Source organism: Cervus canadensis, chromosome 18 (assembly GCF_019320065.1).
Source record: "Cervus canadensis isolate Bull #8, Minnesota chromosome 18, ASM1932006v1, whole genome shotgun sequence".
NCBI classification, from domain to species: Eukaryota; Metazoa; Chordata; class Mammalia; order Artiodactyla; family Cervidae; genus Cervus; species Cervus canadensis.
In genome coordinates, this window is record NC_057403.1 from 50165217 (window position 1) to 50187109 (window position 21893).

Below are 21893 nucleotides of genomic sequence, written 5' to 3' on the forward strand. Positions count from 1 at the left end.
GGACATAGACCTAAACATCAGAGCTAAAACTATAAAATTGTTAGAAGATAGTGTAAAAGTAAATTATATCTGACTCAAAAAGCACAAGATAGAAAAGTTGATAAATTTAGATTTCATCAAAATTTAAAAATCTTGATACTTCGAAGGACACCATCATGAAGATGAAATGACAGCCCACAGAATGGGAGAAAATATTTTCAAATCTTTTATCTGATAAAGGACTTGTACGTAGGGTGTATAAAGAACTCTTACAACTCAATGAGAAAGATAAATTTGAATAGACATTTGTCTAATGAGGATTTTAAAATGGCTAATAAGCACATGAAAAGATTTTTTAACATCATTGGTCAAGAGAGAAATGTAAATCAAAACTACAATGGGATACTATTTCAGACCCATTGGATTAACTAAAATAAAATATAAAAATGGCAGACAAGTATTGGCTAGGATTTAGAGAAACTGGAACTCTCAGACATTGCTGGTGGGATTGTAAAGTTGTGCATCCACTTTAGAAAGCAATTTGGCAGTTTCTATAATGCTAAACATGGAGTTATCATATGACCAGTAATTTCACTTCTAGGTATATTCTCAAGAATTGAAAACACAAGTCAACACAAAAACTTGTACACAAATGTCATTAGCAGCGTTATGCATAATAGCCAAAAAGTAGAAACAACACCAATGTTTACTCTCTGATGAACAAGTAAACAAAATGTGGTAGGTATATTGTCCTTATAATGATTATTATTCAGCCATGAAAAGGAAGAAAGTATTGATATATGGATGAACCCTGAAGATATTATGCTGAGTGAAAGAAGTCAGATGCAAAAGGTCACATATGTATTTATGATTCCATTTATACGAAATTCCCAGAACAGGCAAATCTACAGAGATAGAAAATACATTATTGGTTGTCAGGAGCTGCAAGTAAGGAGGATGGAGAGTGGTGACAGCTGATGAATATGTTTTTTTTTTTCCTGAAGTGATGAAAATGTTCTAAAACTAGAGTGGTAAACTATCTACTGAAAAACCACTGAATTGTATACTTTAAAATGGTAATTTTTATGATCACGTCTTTATTATTTATATTTCAATAATGCTTTTATGAAAATTAAGTTCACCTATTTCTTTTTACTTTTTTAATGTGGCTATTAGAATTTTTTGAATTATGTATGTAGCTCACATTATATTTTCTATTGGACAGTGTTATTCTAAATCTTATAAAGAAGGCATGAAGATTTTTAATCATCATTTTTCTGAACCTATCTGAGGAGTTTCACAGCCCCATTGTAACATAAGTAGCAATAAAATCTTCTATTGGGAGAAATAGTACCTGATATTTGCTTCACAAGCTGTAAAGTCTTTAATGCATTATTATATCATTTGATCTTTACACCTTCCCAGGAGGAAGGCAAGAAGAGGTTATTATTCTCATTTTACAGATGGAGACACTGAGCTTTCTGGAATGGGAAAGTACTCATCTAGGGCTACAGACCCTGGTAATGGACCCCTGGACTGCAGGCCCTGACCTTAGGTCTCCAGGTCCTTTCTCCTATAAGCCTTCCATCTGCCCTCAACCCCTCCCCACCTTCAAATTTGTCTGCCACAAGCAGCAAGAATTATTCCAGTCTTCCTCAGGGCCTCCAAGCTGATATGAAAGACTTAAAAGAAGCATGTCAAGTCCATTATCTCCATTTCGTGGGTGACAGCTGTCACCACAAAATGGCAGGATGACATCTGGCAGCTCTGATCTCCTTGACCAGACTACTGCAGATTTGGTCCCACACTTGAGATTCCGATTTAATTGGTCAGGATTAGGGCCTGGGTGTTAGGATTTTCGAGGGGTCCCCTGATGATGCTAGCAAGCAGTCAAGGTTTGGAACCACCACCCCAAGCCAATGGTCTCAAGCAAGCAGCTCGTGGGCCAAATCTGCATCCCAGATATGTTGTGTTTAACTCCCACACATGATGAATATGTGTTTAAATTGGATTTAGTTGTCAACATTTAAAAGCATGGAGTTTTTACTTAAACTTGGATTTCTGGGATCCCTTGAGGACTGAGGAACTCTAGTGACTGGACCTACATTTCTGTGTGGTGGCCAGTGGCTGAAGCTGAGCTGTGGCTGCCCTTTTACACAAGCAGGAGTTCTCCAGGTTCTCATAGTTCAAACCACTCCTTATTGTCTCACGCTAGCCTGCATCATTTATTTTCACTATCAATCCATCCCTGAAGGGCTGCCCTCTAGGGCTTTCCTTTGGAGGCTGGGAAACTGCGGCCTATTGACAAACAAGTGTGGGAGCTCAGATCTTCCTAGTTGTTGATTAATCTAAGCAAACTTCTTTTTCTTTCCCAGCCTGAGAATATACTGTGTGTCAATCAGACAGGACACCAAATTAAGATCATTGACTTTGGGCTGGCCAGAAGGTAAGAGAGTTGTATTTGGGTGCTTCAGCAGAACTCCCTGGGGACTCTTGGATATGGTTACCCACAACTCAGCCAGTTTTTTAATTTTGGGGACTAATATGAGAAAGCTCTCTTACAAGGTTGTGGCCTTCACAAAAACTATGTAGACAGGCTTTGTTATGACCCTCCTTGCTACCACAGGGGGCAGGTTTATGCAGCAGGCTCCATTTCTCCTTAAAAGGCTGTAGGGTTCTAGGTTCATCCACCTCACTAGAACTGACTCAAATTTGTTCCTTTTTATGACTGAGTAATGTTCCATTACTTAGCAACTAAACAACAAAATATTCCATTGTATATATGTACCACAACTTCCTTATCCATTCATCTGTCGATGTACATCTAGGTTGCTTCCACATCCTGGCTATCGTAAATAGTGCTGCAGTGAACACTGGGGTATATGAATCTTTTTGAATTATGGTTTTCTCAGGGTATATGTCCTGTAGTGGGATTGCTGGGTCATATGGTGGTTTTATCCCAGTTTTTTAAAAGAAATTTCTATAGCGTTCTCCATTGTGGCTGTATCAATTTACATTCCCATCAGCAGTGCAAGAAGGTTCCCTTTTCTTCACATCCTCTCCAGCATGTATTGTTTTTTGATGATGGCCATTCTGACCAGTGTGAGAGCCTGTTATACAAAGCGAAATAAGTCAGAAAGAGAAACATGAATATTGTATATTAACACAAACATATGGAATATAGAAAAATGGTAGTGATGCTTTGCAGGGCAGTAATAGAGACACAGACATAGAGAACAGACTTGTGGACACAACAGAGAAAGAAGGTGGGATGATTTGAGAATAACATGAAACACATATATTACCATATATAAAATAGATAGCTAGTAGGAAGTTGCTATATAACACAGGGAGCTCAACCCAGCACTCTGTGAGAACCCAGAGGGGTGGGATGGTGTGGTGGGAGGGAGACTCAAGAGGGAGGGGACATATGTATATATACTTATGGCTGATTTATGTTGTTATATGGCAGAAGCCAACACAATGTTGTAAAGTAATTATCCTCCAATTAAAAATAAAATTTAAGAAAAAAATTAACTATACTTCAAACCACTTGTGTGAGCAGAGGGGGGTGGTAGTTAAAGGAGGTCACTGAATGGGGGTGCTGGGCAGCTCATTTCTATTCATTCCCCAGGTCTCCTGGGACCAGGATGTGTGATACACTCATTAGCAACTCTGCCTTCCAGAAAATAGCTAGGTTAGACAGGAAAGTGCGTGACTGTGCAGGATGGTGCCATGGATAAGCGGTTCTGGGCTCTCAGGACTGGGCTTGATCTTGGTAAAATGGTGATATAATGCAGTGACTGTTGATATGAGCAGTTATGAAGTTTAAATGAGATACTACATCAACAGTGCAGAACCATCCTATGAGGGTGGTTAGGTTCTCAAGTGTTAGTGCATACAGTGAACATCATATATAATTAAAAAACACACAAAACTTAAAGTCCCTTAAAAGGCAAGCCTAGTGAAGTATAGATAGCTTTCCTGCTGGATCCTGTCCTGTCTCATGTGTGATAAACACCATGCCTCTGCAGGGCTCTTGTCCATGGCATGCATATCCAGTGGTGTGGCTGTAGCAGACCCTGGGCATTGGGGAGGACATCCACAGTCTATAGTGCTTCCCTGGTGGCTCAGACGGTAAAAAATCTGCCTGCACAACAAAATTCTGTAAAGCAATTATCCTTCAATTAAAAAATAAATAAAAAAGAAAAGTTCAACCTCCCCCCGCCCCAAAAAATATCTGCAATGCAGGAAACCTGGGTTCAATCCCTGGATCAGGAAGATCCCTTGGAGAAAAGAATGGCAATCCACTCCAGTATTCTTGCCTGGAGAATCCCATGGACAGAGGAGCCTGGTGGGCTACAGTCCATTCGGGTTGCAAAGAGTCAGACATGACTGAGCGACTAACAGTTAACACTTTCCACAGTCTATAAAGATGAAAACCAATGTATGCTCATCCTCCATGCTTCCTCCAGAATTCTGTTTCCACCAGGAAATGACATGTCTCTGAGAATCACATACTTTCTAGATAGGCCTTCACACCACAGCTGAATAATCAAATCTTGAAATTTTTTCTAATGGTCATTTTCCACAAAGAAGTTGTTTTTGTCACTTTATGAGCCTTGCAGCATCTTCCACTCTCTCCACTAGGGGAGAAAGGAGACTCTTATCTCCACGGAGGCAGAGCTGCTTGCCTGAGTTCAGCCTCTGGTGTCGAGCACCCGCCTCCCAGAGGTGGCATTCAAAACCACAGTGGTGGTCTTCCTAGGTCACTTCTCCACTGGTTGAAGTGGTAAATGTATCTCTTTGTAGGTGTGAAAGGTGCATTTTCAGAGCTCCACATGATGGATGGGAGGCCAAGTGTGGGGTTGTTAGAGTAACAGCAGAGGGAAGTTCTTATCATCCCACTATACCTTCAGGATCCTCATTACACAGTGTATTGTATTTCATTAACAATACCAAGCCCCCCAACCCAAAAGCTTAAAAATCACACTCAACCCATAATGTAAAAAAAATTGCTTAATATTTTTCTGAGTGATGTTGTATAAAATTGGGATGCATCCTGTACACTTGTGTATCTTATGCACCAGGCATGCTTCACAACCTAATTTTCATGTCTCTGCCTGCTCCACAAAGCCTTTTTAACCATTTCTTTCCTAATCCCCAGGTTCCATCTTCATGATGCCACAGGCGTACTGCGTATCTGTTTATGTACTGCGGCCCTTTGGAGAGCCACAGACCATTGTAATAGCTAAGACTTTTTTTGCCCCACCCCCACCAGAACCGGTGTTTACTGGTAGCTCAGACGGCATAGTCTGCTTGCCACGCGGGAGACCCAGGTTCGATCCTTGGGTCAGGACGATTCCCTGGAGAAGGGCAACCCACTCTGGCCTGGAGAAATGACAAGGGACCAATGACAGGGAACCCTGACAGGCTATAGTCCATGGGGTTGCAGACTCAGACACGACTGAGCGACTAACAATTTCACTTTCACTTTTCCACAAGAACCACTGTTCCCTCACTGTGGGGCAATATATTCTTCATTGAGACTGCACACGCTAGTGTGTATGTAGGCCCCTTCCAAATGTCAGATGACCAATTGCCAAATGAGGATTTACAGCGACGCACTGTGAATTCAGAGCTAGAAGTAACCCCCTGAGGTCCCTGGAGTCTGAGAAGGCTTGTCTGAGCAGCCAGAAGAGAGGAATGGATGAAGTTTTGTTACCTGCAGGTAATAGTGCTGGTAAATGTTTAACAACCCACTGCAACTGGAGCAGGAGAGGGGACGGATTGATTTGTAACCTTTGCTAACTTCGGCTGATTTCAAGCTACCAGTATGACATCACTGAGTACAGAGCTGAGAGGAGATATGCAGAGCTGGCTTTCATGCGCCTGTGACAACTGGCTCCAGCACGCCTCTGCATGGAGAGGAGGCAAGAGGGCTAGTGTGACTTGGGGGCTGAGAATAGGATGTGCTGTGTGTGTGAGCAGGCTGACCTGGGGAAGGCAGGAGTTGCAGGTGGGGCAGTGGGTGCTGAGGGCACTCACGGGGCACTGGAGAAGTGTAGGCGCAGAAAACATGGTGCTTGGGAAATGGCCCTCGGTGGAGCTGGGCCGACAGGCTCATGGGTCCTGGCTGTGAGATGAAAGGAAAACATCAAAAACATCCTCAGCAGTCTGGCAAACTGGTCACTCAGCCGAAGGATTGTTTGGCAAATTGACCTGCTTACTGGGCAGTGTGATTTGAAGAGGAGGGACCTGTGGGGGAACTATGTGTGTTGAGAGAGTATGCCTCATGCTCCAGAATAGTTAAAATGTTTGTAAAGAGGGAGGAAATGGCAAAGTTTCCCCATAATAAGACCTATAGAAAGTACAGTTGTATTTCTGGGTGGGGCTGTGAGCAGGCACTGAGACTGTGAGTGGAGGTATGGCCCTCAGTAGAGAGGGGCCACACAAATCCAAAGAGGCTCTGACATCCAGCAAGAGGGACCAGTTTTACACCAGGCTGGGTGGTAAGAGTCATCAGTAGGTCTAAGTAGGGACATATCAAAGGTCGAGGATGGAGACAAATGGGAAATATCTTGTTTAAGCTTGGTCTCCAGAATTTTGGGTGCAGGAATGTGCCTCCTGACTCCCAGTCCAGGGCTCAGATTGGAATCTAAGCACATTTAATCAGATCCTTTGGCAGGGCAAGAAGGTGCTTGTCCAAACCTTATGGGCTGTGACTGCATATGTGACCTTATGATTACAGACGGCCTTGCTCTGGGAATTTGGAAAGGGAATCTTGGATACTTTGACCCAACTTTGGGGCAGATGGATTGGTTAACTATTGCCACAGTACTGTTGTATAACAAGTCACCCCCATATACACTCCTTGCTATATAACAAGTCACGGTGACTTAAAACAATTGTTTATTTTCCTCTACACATTTTTGAGTCAGCTGGGGAATTAGTATGATGGACCCAACTCCCACTAGCTCATAATAAGGAATCTTCTAAGCCAGTTGTTAAACATGACCGTTATTACAAATTAAATTATATAAATGTACAATTAAAGAAATTATATCAAAACAAAGATATTACAATTTTACATTATTTATCTTCATTTTTGGTTGTTCTGGGTCTTCGTTGCTGAATGCGGCCTTCCTCTAGCTGCAGAAAGTGAGGGCTACTGTCTAGCTGTGGTGCCCGGGCTTCTCATTGTGTTGGCTTCTTTCGTTGCAGAGCACAGGCTCCAGGGTGCAGAAGCTTCAGTAATTGTGGCACGTGGGCTCAGTAGTTGCAGCTTGTGGGATCTAGAGCATGGGCTGAGTTGTTGTGACATATGGGCTTAGTTGCTCTGTGGCATGTGGGATCTTCTCAGACCAGGGATCAAACCTGTGTCCCCTGCATGGGTGGGCAGATTCTTATCCACTGTACCACCAGGGACGTCCAAGATATTACATGTTAAAAACTTAATAACTGCTACTTATTTTACTAAATTTCACTATTATTTATGCTCATGAGGTTATTTATGCCTATTATTATTCTTATTGTGGAAAGACTATAAAATAGTGTGCTATTGCCTATCTCTTCTCAACTCTTTATTCAGTGACATCCTGATAGTACTTTAAAATCAGGCATGGTGAAATCAATATTTACACCATTGGCAGATGCTAAAAATCAGGATTTTTAAAAGAAATCAGATGGCCGGTTGTTAAACTTTTACACACACACCACTGGTAGGGAGTTTCTGATCTAGGCTGAGTTGAACTGGGCTTGGATGCAGGTCAGTGAGGACAGGTCTTTTCCAGGTGTCTCCCATTCTCTTCTCATGGTGATGGCCGAGGAGCAGGAGGGCACATTCCTACAGCCTTGGAATTGGCCGACTCTCACTTCCACCCACACAGCACTGGCCAAAGCTACTCACATGGCCAAGCTCAGCGTCAGTGGGATGGTGTAAAATATCCCATCTCTAGTGGAAGGAACTACAAAGTCACATGATACAAGATGTGGCTGTGGGGCAGATGAAGCAGTAGAAATAAGAATGTATCCTATAGCCAAAGTAATCTTGAGAAAGAAGAATGGAACTGGAGGAATCAACCTGCCTGACTTCAGACTTGACTACAAAGCCACAGTCATCAAGACAGTATGGTACTGGCACAAAGACAGAAATATAGATCAATGGAACAGAATAGAAAGCCCAGAGATAAATCCACGAACCTATGGACACCTTATCTTTGACAAAGGAGGTGAGAATATACAGTGGAAAAAAGACAACCTCTTTGACAAGTGGTGCTGGGAAAACTGGTCAACCACTTGTAAAAGAATGAAACTAGAACACTTTCTAACACCATACACAAAAATAAACTCAAAATGGATTAAAGATCTAAATGTAAGACCAGAAACTATAAAACTCCTAGAGGAGAACATAGACAAAACACTCTCCGACATAAATCACAGCAAGATCCTCTATGACCCACCTCCCAGAATGTTGGAAATGAAAGCAAAAATAAACAAATGGGACCTAATGAAACTTAAAAGCTTTTGCACAACAAAGGAAACTATAAGCAAGGTGAAAAGACAGCCCTCAGATTGGGAGAAAATAATAGCAAATGAAGCAACAGACAAAGGATTAATCTCAAAAATATACAAGCAACTCCTGCAGCTCAATTCCAGAAAAATAAATGACCCAATCAAAAAATGGGCCAAAGAACTAAACAGACATTTCTCCAAAGAAGACATACAGATGGCTAACAAACACATGAAAAGATGCTCAACATCACTCATTATCAGAGAAATGCAAATCAAAACCACAATGAGGTACCATTACACACCAGTCAGGATGGCTGCTATCCAAAAGTCTACAAGCAATAAATGCTGGAGAGGCTGTGGAGAAAAGGGAACCCTCTTACACTGTTGGTGGGAATGCAAACTAGTACAGCCACTATGGAAAACAGTGTGGAGATTTCTTAAAAAACTGGAAATAGAACTGCCATATGACCCAGCAATCCCACTCCTGGGCATACACACTGAGGAGACCAGATCTGAAAGAGACACGTGCACCCCAATGTTCATCGCAGCACTGTTTATAATAGCCAGGACATGGAAGCAACCTAGATGCCCATCAGCAGATGAATGGATAAGGAAGCTGTGGTACATATACACCATGGAATATTACTCAGCCATTAAAAAGAATCCATTTGAATCAGTTCTAATGAGATGGATGAAACTGGAGCCCATTATACAGAGTGAAGTAAGCCAGAAAGATAAAGACCAACAGCATAACTAACAATATATATGGAATTTAGAAAGATGGTAATGATAACCCTATATGCAAAACAGAAAAAGAGACACAGATGTACAGAACAGACTTTTGACTCTGTGGGAGAAGGCGAGGGTGGGATGTTTCGAGAGACAGCATCGAAACATGTATATTATCTATAGTGAAACAGATCACCAGCCCAGGTTGGATACATGAGACAAGTGCTCGGGCCTGGTGCACTGGGAAGACCCAGAGGAATCGGGTAGAGAGGGAGGTGGGAGGGGGGATCGGGATGGGGAATACATGTAACTCCATGGCTGATTCATGTCAATGTATGACAAAACCCACTACAATACTGTAAAGTAATTAGCCTCCAACTAATAAAAATAAATGCAAAAAAAAAAAAAAGAATGCATCCTAGGAAAGTGGTGTCCAGGGGCTGAGAGCCTGGACCCTCTGTCCTCAAGAGGAAGGCTGTTCCTCTCAGTTTGGCTGCTTGGCTCTGAGGCTCCAGGCAGATGCCAGTGCAGGGGAGGAACAGGCTGCCAGAGGAAGGCTTTCACTTTCTTCCCCTCCCTGGCTTCCTGTCACAACTCAGCCACCAAGGTGATCTTTGTTGCACTTTCACTGGATGGGTGTGGGCTGTGTTGGCTCAAGGTTTGCATTTGCCTGGCTCTTGGCAAATTTGGAAGAGAGGAGACTGTATTTGGAAAACTCATATCCCTGATTTAAGGGAATTGGGCCACATCAGCAGAATATTTATTTTATTCTTCTCTCTCAATTGCCTCATCTGTAAAATGGGGACAGTAGACTTACTTCATGGTGCTGTTATGGGGATGAAAGTTTATATAAATAAAACTTTTAGCATGGTATCTGCAAATAGAAAGTATTCATTGATTTTTTAAAAATAAATATTTAATTTTTAGAGGAGTTTTAGGTGCATATCAAAATTGGGGGGAAGGAACAGGGATTTTCCATTCATCCCCTTTCCCACATATGCAAAGCTTCCCACATCATCAACAATGATAAGCTTACTTTGACACATCATAATAACCCAAAGTCCGTGGTTTAAATTAAGGTGCACTCTTGATATTGTACATTCTATGGGTTTGGATTAGTGATATACTCATGAAGAGTATTGGGGAAGGAAATGGCAACCCACTCCAGTATTCTTGCCTGGAGAATCCCATGGACGGGGGCCCCGGCGGGCTACAGTCCATGGTGTCGCAAGAGTCAGACATGACTTAGCAACTAAACCACCACCACCACCAGCATGAAGAGTACATCTTGTGAAATGACAGGATGGATGAATCACAAGCTGGAAGCAAGATTGCCAGGAGAAATATCAACAACCTCAGATAGGCAGATGATGGCCGAAATTGAGAAGGAACTAAAGAGCTTCTTGATGAGGGTGAAAGAGAAGAGTGAAAAAATCTGGCTTAAAACTCATAAAAAAACTAAGATCATGGCATCTGGTCTCATCACTTCATGGCAAATAGAAAGGGAAAAAGTGGAAACAGTGACAGATTTTATTTTGGGCAGCTCCAAAATCACTGCAGATGGTGACTGCAGCCATTAAATTAAAAGACACTTGCTCCTTGGAAGGAAAGTTATGACAAACCTATTCAGTGTATTGAAAAACAGAGACATCACTCTGCCAATAAAGGTCCATATAGTCAAAGCTATGGTTTTTCCAGTAGTCATGTACGGATGTGAGAGTTGGACCATAAAGAAGTCTGAGCGCCAAAGAATTGATGCTTTCAAGTTGTGGTGCTGGAGAAGACTCTTGAGAGTCCCTTGAACGGCAAGGAGATCAAACCAGTCCATCCTAAAGGAAATCAACCCTGAATATTCATTACAAGGACTGATGCTGAAGCTGAAGCTACAATACTTTGGCCACCTGATGGCAAAAGCTGACTCATTAGAAAAGACCCTGATGCTGGGAAAGATTGAGGGCAGGAGGAGAAGGGGGAAACAGAGGATAAAATAGTTGGGTTGCATCACCGACATCATTGACATTAGTTTGAGCAAACTCTGGGAGATAGTGAAGGACAGAGAAGCCTGGGGTGCTGCAGTCCATGGGGTCACAAAGAGACTGACACAACTTAGTAACTGAACAACAACAACAAATGGGTTTGGACAAATAATGAATGATGGCATGTATTCATCAACAGAGTATCTTCACTGCCCTTAAAACCCTCTGTGCTTCACCTATTTATCCTTCCTACTTCCTAACCCTGACAATCACTGATCTTTTTATTGTCTCCATAGTTTTGCCTTTACCAGAATGTCATATATTTGGAATCATACAGTATGTAACCTTTTCAGACTGGCTTCTTTCTTTGGCAATATGCTTTTAAGGTTCCTCCATGTCTTTTGAGGGCTTCCTAGGTGGCACTAGTGGTAAAGAACTCACCTGCCAATGCAGGAGACATGGGTTCAATCCCTGGTTGGGAAGATCCCTTGTAGAAGGGCATGGCAATCCACTCCAGTGTTCTTGCCTGGAGAATTCCATGGACAGAGGAGCCTGTTGGGCTACATTCCATAGCGTCACAAAGAGTCAGACGCAACTAAAGTGACCTAGCATGCTTACATGTCTTTTCATGGCTTGATGGTTCTTTGTTTCTTTTCTTTTTTTTTCAGTGTTGAATACTATTCCATTGTCTGGATGTACCATACCTTATATTATCCACTCACCAACTGAAGGACACCTTTGTTGCTGCCCATTAAATTTTAGCTAGGGATTTTCTTCTCTTTCAAGAATGATTCTAAAAATCAACTTTTGCCATTCAGCAAAACTCAAACTTCTCCATGCAGCCATCAGTTATCTTCCTAGTCTCCCTTAAACTTCATGTCCAGAATACTTTCTAATCTTTTTTTTGTAATTTTATAAAATACATGTAACATAAAATTTACCTTGTTAGCAATTATTAAGAATAGTTACAGTTGTTGTTCAGTCACTCAGATGTATCCGACTCTTTGTGACCCCATGGACTGCAGCACCCCAGGCTTCCCACACTCTCTCCCAGAGTTTCCTCAAACTCATGTCAATTATGTTGATGATGCAACCCAACATCTCATCCTCTCTTGCCCCCTTCTCCTCCTGCCCTCAATCTTTACCAGCAACAGGATCTTTTTCAGTGAGTTAACTCTTTGCATCAGGTGGCCAAAGTATTGGAGTTTCAGTTTCAGAATCAATCCTTGCAACGAATATTCAGGACTGATTTCCTTCAGAATGGACTGATTGGATCTCCTTTCAGTCCAAGGGACTCTCAAGAGTCTTCTCCAACACCACAGCTCAAAAGCATCAATTCTTCAGCACTCAACCTTCTTTATGGTCCAGCTTTCACATCCATACATGACTACTGGAAAAACCATAGCTTTGACTATACAGAACTTTGTCAACAAAGTGATGTCTTCTGCTTCTTAATATGCTATCTAGGTTTGTCATAGCTTTTCTTCCAAGGAGCAAGCATCTTTAACTGTGTTCATATTGTTGTGCAACTGACTTCCAGAGCTCTTTTACCTTGTAAAACTGAGCCTCTATACCCATTAAACAAATATCCCTCATTTTCCTCCTGCCTCCAGCACCTGGAAACCGTCATCCTATTTTCTGTCTCTGAATTGACTACTCTGGGAACCTCATATTAGTGGAATCATACAGTATTTGTCTTTTTGTGACTGGCTTATTTCACTTACTGTAATGTCTTTGAGGTTCATCCAAATTGCAGCGTGTGTTAGAATTTTCTTTCTTTTTAAGGCTGAATGATATTCTATTGTATGCATATACCAAATTTTGTTTATCCATTAATCTGTTAATGGACACTTGGGTTGTTTTCACCTTTTGGCTAGTTTTGAATACTGCTGCCACGAACGTGGGTGTATAAATATGACTTCAAGACGCTGCTTTTAATTTTTTTGGATATATACCCAGAAGCAGGATTCCTGGATCATATGGTAGTTCTTAAGAAAATTTTTTTGAAGAACTGCCACACTGTTTTCCCTAGTAACTGCATCATTTTACATTTCCACTAATAAGGGTTCTAATTTCATCACATCCTAGCCAACACTTGCTATTTCCTATTTTTTTTTTCTGATGGTGTGGGTACTATTTCATTGTGGTTTTGATTTGTATTTCCCTGTGGTTTTGATTTGATGATCAGTGACGCTGAGCATTTTGCCTCTTTCTGTAACTCATGCCATCTTCCCTTTAACCATGTTGCACAACAGAGCAGTGCTCCCCACACAGTTTATACCCAGTTTTTGCTCACTCATGTGAGTGAGTGAGTAAGTGAGTGAAAGCCACTCAGTCATGTCTGACTCTAGGGCCCCATGGACTATAGTCCATGGAATTCTCCAGGCTAGAATCCTGGAGTGGGTAGCCTTTCCCTTCTCCAGGGGATCTTCCCAACCCAAGGATCAAACCCAGGTCTCCCACATTGCAGGTGGATTCTTTACCAGCTGAGCCACAAGGGAAGTCCTCATTCATGTGACTGTAGGCCAAATAAGATATATGGATCTTCCCTCCATTTCAGATTGCAAATACCTGGAGGAGGAAGACTGTGGTTTTCTTATTTTCCCCAGTAACAGGAAAGTCTGCATTTAGGGCCTGAGGGTGTGATGACTTCTCAGTGAACCACACATGGTGGGATGTGAGGTCTAGAAAACATGGCTGACACCAGGGTTGAGGAGTATTTAGCTCCCAACAAGAATTAGCCTGGCATCCCCAGCTTCTCTCAGAGCTCACTCCCATTGTGCTCTGCACCCCTCCTCCCCAGATACAAGCCTCGGGAGAAGCTGAAGGTGAACTTTGGCACTCCTGAGTTCCTGGCCCCAGAAGTCGTCAATTATGAGTTTGTCTCCTTCCCGACGGACATGTGGAGTGTGGGAGTCATCACCTACATGCTGTGAGTGCCCAGGGGCCTGGTTTCCCACTGGGGATGGAGGTCATTTGTCTTAGTTTGGGTATCCTTAGAAGCAGCAAAAATTTGAGTGCAAGGAGTTTACTGGGGAGATGTCCCCAAGAGAAACACCGAGGAGTGGGGAAGTGAAATGGGGAAGGAAGGGAACTAGCAAACTGTGTGTTGTGGAGTCAGTAACCACTGTGGCTAACTGCAGTTTATCCTGTGAGGAACATGGGACCCACTGTGGGACCTGCTGAGAGCTAGTTCAGCTGAGGGGGGAGGGAGTCGGAGTATTTATACACTGCCTCTAATCAGTTGTTGCTAGTGGGCTGGTCCCAGAGTTATTAATTCCCTGAAACCTCTGGGTTGATAAATCTGCTTCCGCTAGAGAGAGCGCCCTCTGGTGAGGAAATTGAGGTGCTGCGGTCCAAGTGGGGCTGGAGCGCACTGAAGCGGTGAGGAGAGCGACGGACAGAGCAGGGCTCAGCTCCTGCGTCTGCTAACCTTGTCCCTCTGCTCCCCGTTTTCTCTGGGCTGAGGAAGTAGAGGTAGGATGGGCAGAGAGGCGAGCCAACCACAGACTAAACATTCTCCTCTCTCTCCAATTCGCTCAGCCGTTTCCTCAGGGGCACAAAATCAAGCTTTGCCCCCAGGCTTATTATTACGGTTTAACTGTTTCTGTACTTTATGTGTACGCTGCACCGGTGGGGGAATATTGAGGCCCAAGGCCAGCCAGTGAGGTTGTCCTGTCTCTTTGCCCTCCTCTAGATGAGCCTAGTAAAGCCAGTTTTCCTTTGGCCTCTGAGGCCAGGGTAGTCTCTGAGACATGCCAAGCTATTTTAAAACTCAGTCAAATGTACATGACAAATGGGCTTATTGGGTTGGGCCTCAATTTACTCAGGGTAAGAGGGAATGTTGGAGAAGGAAATGGCAGCCCATTCCAGTATTCTTGCCTGGGAAATCCCATGGATGGAGGAACCTGGTGGGCTACAGTCCATGGAGTCGCAGAATTGGACACAACTGAGCAACTAAACAACAACAAGAGGGAATGTAGTGAGCATAATAAGGGAGTTTTTCCGACACCCTTCCTGCCATCAATTTCCCAGTCCTTCCACTTCCTCTACTGAGTACTGTGGATTTCTCCTATGGAGAGGCAAACGGGGGTGCTTTTCTTTTGAACCTTCTTGATTCTGGTTAGTTCTGCTTGACCTTGTAAGAGTCTTCTCTGTCTTGTCATTGTCTGTTGGCAGGCGTGGATTCCACATACTGACGGTCCTTTCTCTCCTCTGTAGACTCAGTGGTTTGTCCCCATTTCTAGGAGAAACAGACGCAGAGACCATGAATTTCATTGTGAACTGTAACTGGGATTTTGATGCTGATACCTTTGAAGGGCTGTCAGAGGAGGCCAAGGACTTTGTCTCTCGGTTGCTGGTCAAAGAGAAGAGGTACCCTTTATTGCTTATCACCCATGATCCATTCTGATGGTGACCATCCATCTGGATGCTGTGGAAATCAGGCTGTACTGGGCACGGCTGCTGAAGTGAATGGTCCTTTTGTCCTATAGACCAGTTCTGTCCAGGATTTCTTAGTCTGCTACTTCTTTGGGAAAAAAAGGTAACAGGGAAAGAGACAAAGGAAATCAATTAAGAAACAAGTGACTAGGATCATAAAATCTAGACAGAATTTTAGAAAGGACCATATTTATAAATTAGGCCTATTTCAAAGTTATCACTTTTGATAGGCTAATGTTGAAAAAAAAAGTTGAGATATGCAGTTGTTATTCCCCAGAATAAAAGACATAAAACATTATTTCTTGGAGATGAAGACCTACTTACTTTTCAGTAGGTTTATCAAGGTCATGGGTTGGACTACTGAGTTTTCCAATACTCAGACATACGGGAATAACAACAAGTGGTAAGGCCCAAGATCCGGGCTCTGAGGTAGCTCTCATTCCCTGGCCATGACTGTTTTGTTTCTTCCTGACTGTGAAAAGTCATGTGTGATGAAAAATATTTCTATTTCAGAAAAACAAGTTGACATTATTCTCTGTGAAGTTCTTTTACTTCTTGAGAGCAATTCCAGGCTCACCTGTCCCCCCTTCTGTTCTGCCTCAATTCCCCAGCTCTACTCTGGGAGATGGTAATTAATCACAGGGAAATACATCTTCCATAGAGGGCTGGGAACATTTTGCTGATGATATTCTTGCACTTTTAAGGATGAGAATTTTAGGTAGGAGGATTTTTTTTTTAAGTATGTGGCATGAATCTGCCCAAATGATTAATCTCTTCCACTGACTCAGCTTCCTACCAATTGAACAGAATTTGGACAGCCAGAAAAGGCAGCCCCAACTAAAAGTCTCACCTGCTGTTTGATTTCACAGTTGCAGAATGAGTGCCACACAGTGCCTGAAACATGAGTGGCTGAATAATTTGCCTGCTAAAGCTTCAAAATCGAAAGTTCATCTCAAATCCCAACTATTGCTGCAGAAATACATGGCTCAGAGGAAATGGAAGGTATCTATTTTTCTTTTAGTAAACACAGTATTTGTCTTCTTTAAATGTCCTGTGAAAGAAATGTACTAAGTTTTTTACTTACATTTTGATTCTAAATAGATTATTTAGGGAGAAAAAAGCCTCATGTCAAAACCTATTACCTTGAGTAAAAAAATGCCTCAGACCAAAAATGACTAGCATAAAACTAGCATTTAATTCATACTTATGTGAACACTTGAAATGACAGCATGAAGTTTGAACATATGTTCTCAGTGACCATTGCAGTGAAGTGATCAGAACTAACTGCCTGTAGTTTGAGGCTGATTCCTCCACATTTCAGAAAGAGGGCCTAGGAAAGCCCAGAAGTGAAAGTATTAGCCACTCAGTTTTGTCCGACAATTTGTGACCCCATGGACTGTAGTCCACCAGGGTCCTCTGTCCATAGAATCCTCCAGGCAAGAATACTGGAGTGGGTAGCCATTCCGTTCTCCAGGGGATCTTCCCAACCCAGGTACTCAACTTGAGTCTCCTGCATTGCAGGCAGATTCTTTACCATTTGAGCCACCAGGGAAGCCCTGTTAGGCTTTAAAAGCTTTATAATGTTGTTTACGACAGAACTGTTTGGAACCATGGTTGTAAAATGTATCTTAAAAACAATTGTCCCCCAGAGAAGTGACTTTCCAATATTTTGATGTTGGCTTAGATCCTCAATAAAGTCAGCATACAAGTATATGTATACTCACACATGTGTGAGACAAAAATACTGTGACTTTTACTCCACAGAGTATGATGAGCTCTGATATTTTCTACTCTATGATATTTCGTTTCATTAAAAATTTTCCAGTCATGCTCCATGAATTTGATTTCATGACTCACTGGTGGGTTGTGCATTACAATGTAAAAAATACCATTCTAGAGTGCTCCATTTTTCACATGAGAAGGGCAGGAGAACATGTTTTCTCACTTCAAACTTGCTCCAGACCTGCCCCTGAAAGTCATGTGACTGTTTTACTATAGTTTTGCTAGAATCTTCTTTTTCCCTTTAGTTATCAATTTTAAACAAACTCAAGTGGCTGAACTTAAGCTAGTCCTTTTATTCTTTCTTCTTAAAGTAATTGGTCTAACAATGTGCTTCCCTCCTCTTTTTTCCTCTCCCCCGCTTAAGAAACACTTCTACGTGGTGACTGCTGCCAACAGGTTAAGGAAATTTCCAACTTGTCCCTAATCCTCAACTCTGCTGCTCCCATGTGCCTCGAAATGACTGGGACTGGTGGTGAAATCATAACTGAAGATTCCTAGTAATCTGGCTTTCTACTTATTTTGTTTCAAGAAGGTTATGACTGTTGCCTTCCTTGTGGATGAAAAGTGGCTGTAAGAAAGTGACCTAAGAATTTTTTCTGCCTTGTAAGATCACTGAGTTGAAATGCTGTGGTTACTTTTCAAGTGTACCTACTTTTGGTGATAAGTATAGGCATGCTTTAAGTAGTAGGTAGGAAAGCTCTATTTTGCTAATGTCAACTTTAAAGTCAGCTTACTTTGATTAAAGAACCCAGTGGACTGTCACACAGGGCATGTTAGTCAGTGTTACCTCCTCTAGTTCAAAGAATTCCTAGCGTTTTGATTTACTCAAAAGTGAGCTGACATTTTGTACTACATTTGTTGCTCTAGTGTGAAGCAATGTAGATTTAGGGCAGAGATCCTCAAGCTTGTTTTAGCTTGTACTCCCTTTCAAGAATCAAAACATGCATACCTCTACCCTCTCCTAATTCTGCCGTGTCCTGACACTGGCAGCCTCCATCCTAACCTGTCTTTCTGTTATGAATCTATGGTCTAGTAAGTCTGGGAACTGATATGTAATATGTGAAAAGAGATATGTCATATGTGAGAAGAGAATGCAGTGGTGTTCAGCGTTCTGAGAGAAACAGAAACGATGCACTGTGAGAAATCAAATGAAAACTGCTCTCCTCCTGCTTTAAGGGGATAGAACCATCACTTAACTAACTTCCTGAAATGAGTAACAAGGAATGCTTTATTATTCAAAAGTAAATATTCCTTTTAATTTCCTCACTGCTAACTTGATTTTCATGGTATTCCCATGACCTTCTTGGGTAAGCAGTTTTTACTTTTAGTTTTTAATTAGCCATGCAACAGTTTCACATTTTTTGTCCCATAATACTTTTATTTGTTTATTTATTTTTAAGCAGAGGACATGGGTGTGGGGAGAGGGGCAGAAGATGGAGAGGTTAATCCTCCCGATGCATTTCTTTGGTCATAATGTTCCTCTGGAACACTAATGCCTGTTGGGAAGCTAAGATTTTCAATACTGGCACGCCTTGGCCTGCTCCAAGCTGACTGGCTAGTGGATGAATATCAGAAGAGATGGCTGCTGGAAATCTCTCTTTCATGGGCCAGTAACCGTGACTTAGTAAAATGCTTTAAGGTGTTTTGAAAGCAGCCTCAGAAGGAGCTAGAGGATATCTATAGTTCTATCTATAGTATGGTTATTCTTCCCCTCCACAGGACTTTACATTGGTGGGGAATGCTATGAATCTTCTCCCCAGAAAAATGGAGTCTCCCCAGTTAGTTATTCTAATCTAGAACACCACTGCCTAACAGAAATATATGAGTCAAATACATAATTTTAAAATGTGTGATAGATTCTCTTTAAAAAAATCTGGTAAAATTAATTTCAATAATTTATTTAGCATAATATATTAAACATTTCAATATATAATGATTATAAAAAGTATTGATAAGCTATTTTATGTTCTTTTTTTCATACTAAGTCTCCAAAATTTGGTGTGTATTTTGTACTTAAAACACATGTCAGTTCGGATTCTAGGTTTTTATCAGACATAATTTGTATTTAAATTTCATAAAATTTACTGTGGAAAAATATACTCACATACTCAAGTTATTCAAAGCATCTTAAATATTTTCTAGTATTTTTACATTTAATAAAAATTAGGAATTAGGAATTCAGTTTTACAGTTGCATTAACCACATTTTAAGTGCATTTAGCCACATATGGTTTGTGGCTGCTATATGATAGGACAGATCCAGGGAAAATCTGATAGTTATCAAATTTTAATTTTCCCTTGTATGCTATAATTCTCTACCTAAAGAAACAACTTTTCTCCAAAGTCCCTTTGAGGGATTTGTTTAGGCCAGACCCACACAAGTGAGAGTTACTGCAGAAGTTAGCCTCCCTTATTTGGCTTATTTGAAATGTGAGGGAGCTTTTATGAAGCTTTAATTTTCTGGATATATTATTAAAAATTTTCTGGATATTTTTAGTTCTCTGCTATGTACTTAACTAAAAAAATTTTTAGACTGACGCTTTGCTGGTATTAACTATTTCTAATTAAAAACTGCTGAGAGATCCAATATAAAATAAAATTTTTAAAAAAGAAAGAAAACTGCTTGGCAGAGGAAATCTGACATGTAGTCAGGACCCACATTTTATCTATCAGATTTAGTGCGGGTGTGGGCAAAACAGGATTTTTCACTCTTGATGAATATGTATCCAATCCAAATAAAAGTCATGCCCACACTTTCACCCAGTGATTCCATTTCTAGAAATTTATCCCTCAGCAATATTTGAACAAGTGGGCAGAGGTGTATGCAAAATGACATTTACTGTAGCAAAATGGCCCAATGAAAACAACCTGCATGTGATCATCAGTATGAGTTTAAATTTTGCCACATACGTATAGGAGGTTGCCTTATAGCTGTTAAAGATAGATCTTGATGTACTAATTTTTATTATGAAAAAATTATGGAACATATATATGGTATTATCCTCTTTGTGAAGACATGTTTATATATGTGTTAAATTTTTCTAGGTTATGCAAGAAACTTGACAGTGGAATGTGGAAATTGGGTGATGGGGAGAGAGGGAATTCTACTTTTCACGTTATTTCTGAATCATTTGAATTTTTTTAACAATGAGCATGTATTGCTTTTATAATTAAAAATTAGCCACCTCTTGTCAAGTGTGGACCTGTCTTGACCCTGATTTGAGCAAATAAAGATATTTCAGAGACATTTAGGGAAATTTAATTCTAAATTGTATATTTGATGATAGAATTTCTATTTGTATTAGTATTGTGAGGTATGATAACAGTAATGTGTTTATAATGTGGATTAAATGACCTCAGGAAAAAGGGAGACATAGTGAAGCAAGTGTGGCAAAATCTTAACTGTTGGGTTTGAGTAGTCAGTATGGGCTATCAGTGTATTTTCCTCTAGTAAAGGGATATATATTTGTTGTATACATTTGAAAACTTTAATGATAAAACATTTTTTAATCAGTTAAATAAGCCAAGAGGAGCTGTTAAAGAAATGAGCTTCCAAAAATCTTTACAACAGCACTGGAATATATGAACCCACTAAGTAGACAGCTTCCATTGCTGGGGAATGAATGTGTTGAAAAATTGTAAAGGAGTTCAGCTCTAGGAGAGCATTTGGACAAGACTATGTTAAGGCAATTCCCCTACCCCACAACTATTAGGTTGGTACAAACATAATTGCTGTTTCAGATCATGAATTTTAAATCGTTTTAACTAGGCTCAAACATATCTTTATTAACCAAAATAGGAACCATTACAAGCAGCACATTTTTGCCAACAAGAAATGTTTGTTTATTCCTGTAGCATAAAAGTCTATGCTTCGGGATTCGACAAACTCTTGGAAAGCATTTTCTGCCTCCTGATGGTTGTGGAAGTGTTTCCCCTGCAAAAAATTGTTGAGATGCTTGAAGTAGTGGAAGTTAGTTGGCAAGAGGCCAGGTAAATATGGCAGATGAGGCAAAACTTCATAGCCCAATTTGTTCAATTTTTTTTTTAGTTAATTTATTTATTATTGAAGGATAATCACTTTACAGAATTTTGTTGTTTACTGTCAAACCTCAACATGAATCAATCATAGGTATACATATATCCCCTCCCTTTTGAACCTCCCTCCCGTCTCCCTGCCCATCCCACCCCTCTAGGTTGGTACAGAGCCCCTGTTTGAGTTTCCTGAGCCATACAGCAAATTCCTGTTGGCTGTCTATTTTACATATGGTAAGGTAAGTTTCCATGTTACTCTTTTCATACATCTCACTGTCTCCTCCCCTCTCCCCATGTCCATAAGTCTATCCTCTATGTCCGTTTCTCCATTGTTGCCCTGTAAATAAATTCTTCAGTACCATTTTTCTAGATTCCGTATGTATGAGTTAGAATACGATATTTATCTTTCTCTTTCTGACTTACTTCATTCTGTATAATATGT

The 21893-nt window shown here is 41.0% G+C and overlaps 1 protein-coding gene across 5 annotated transcripts in view; it reads left to right on the forward strand.

Annotated features, from left to right (window-relative positions):
• Window positions 1–20666, forward strand: part of MYLK3 (myosin light chain kinase 3) — a 58582-nt gene extending 37916 nt beyond the window's left edge. For all 5 annotated transcript variants that reach the window (XM_043436769.1, XM_043436770.1, XM_043436771.1 and 2 more), the window contains exons 9-13: window positions 2355–2425; window positions 14002–14130; window positions 15420–15572; window positions 16508–16640; window positions 17785–20666. In XM_043436769.1, the coding sequence (XP_043292704.1) occupies window positions 2355–2425; window positions 14002–14130; window positions 15420–15572; window positions 16508–16640; window positions 17785–17844 (546 nt within the window). In that variant the 3' untranslated portion in view covers window positions 17845–20666. The remainder of the gene's footprint in view (window positions 1–2354; window positions 2426–14001; window positions 14131–15419; window positions 15573–16507; window positions 16641–17784) is intronic.
• Window positions 20667–21893: the final 1227 nt, after the last annotated feature.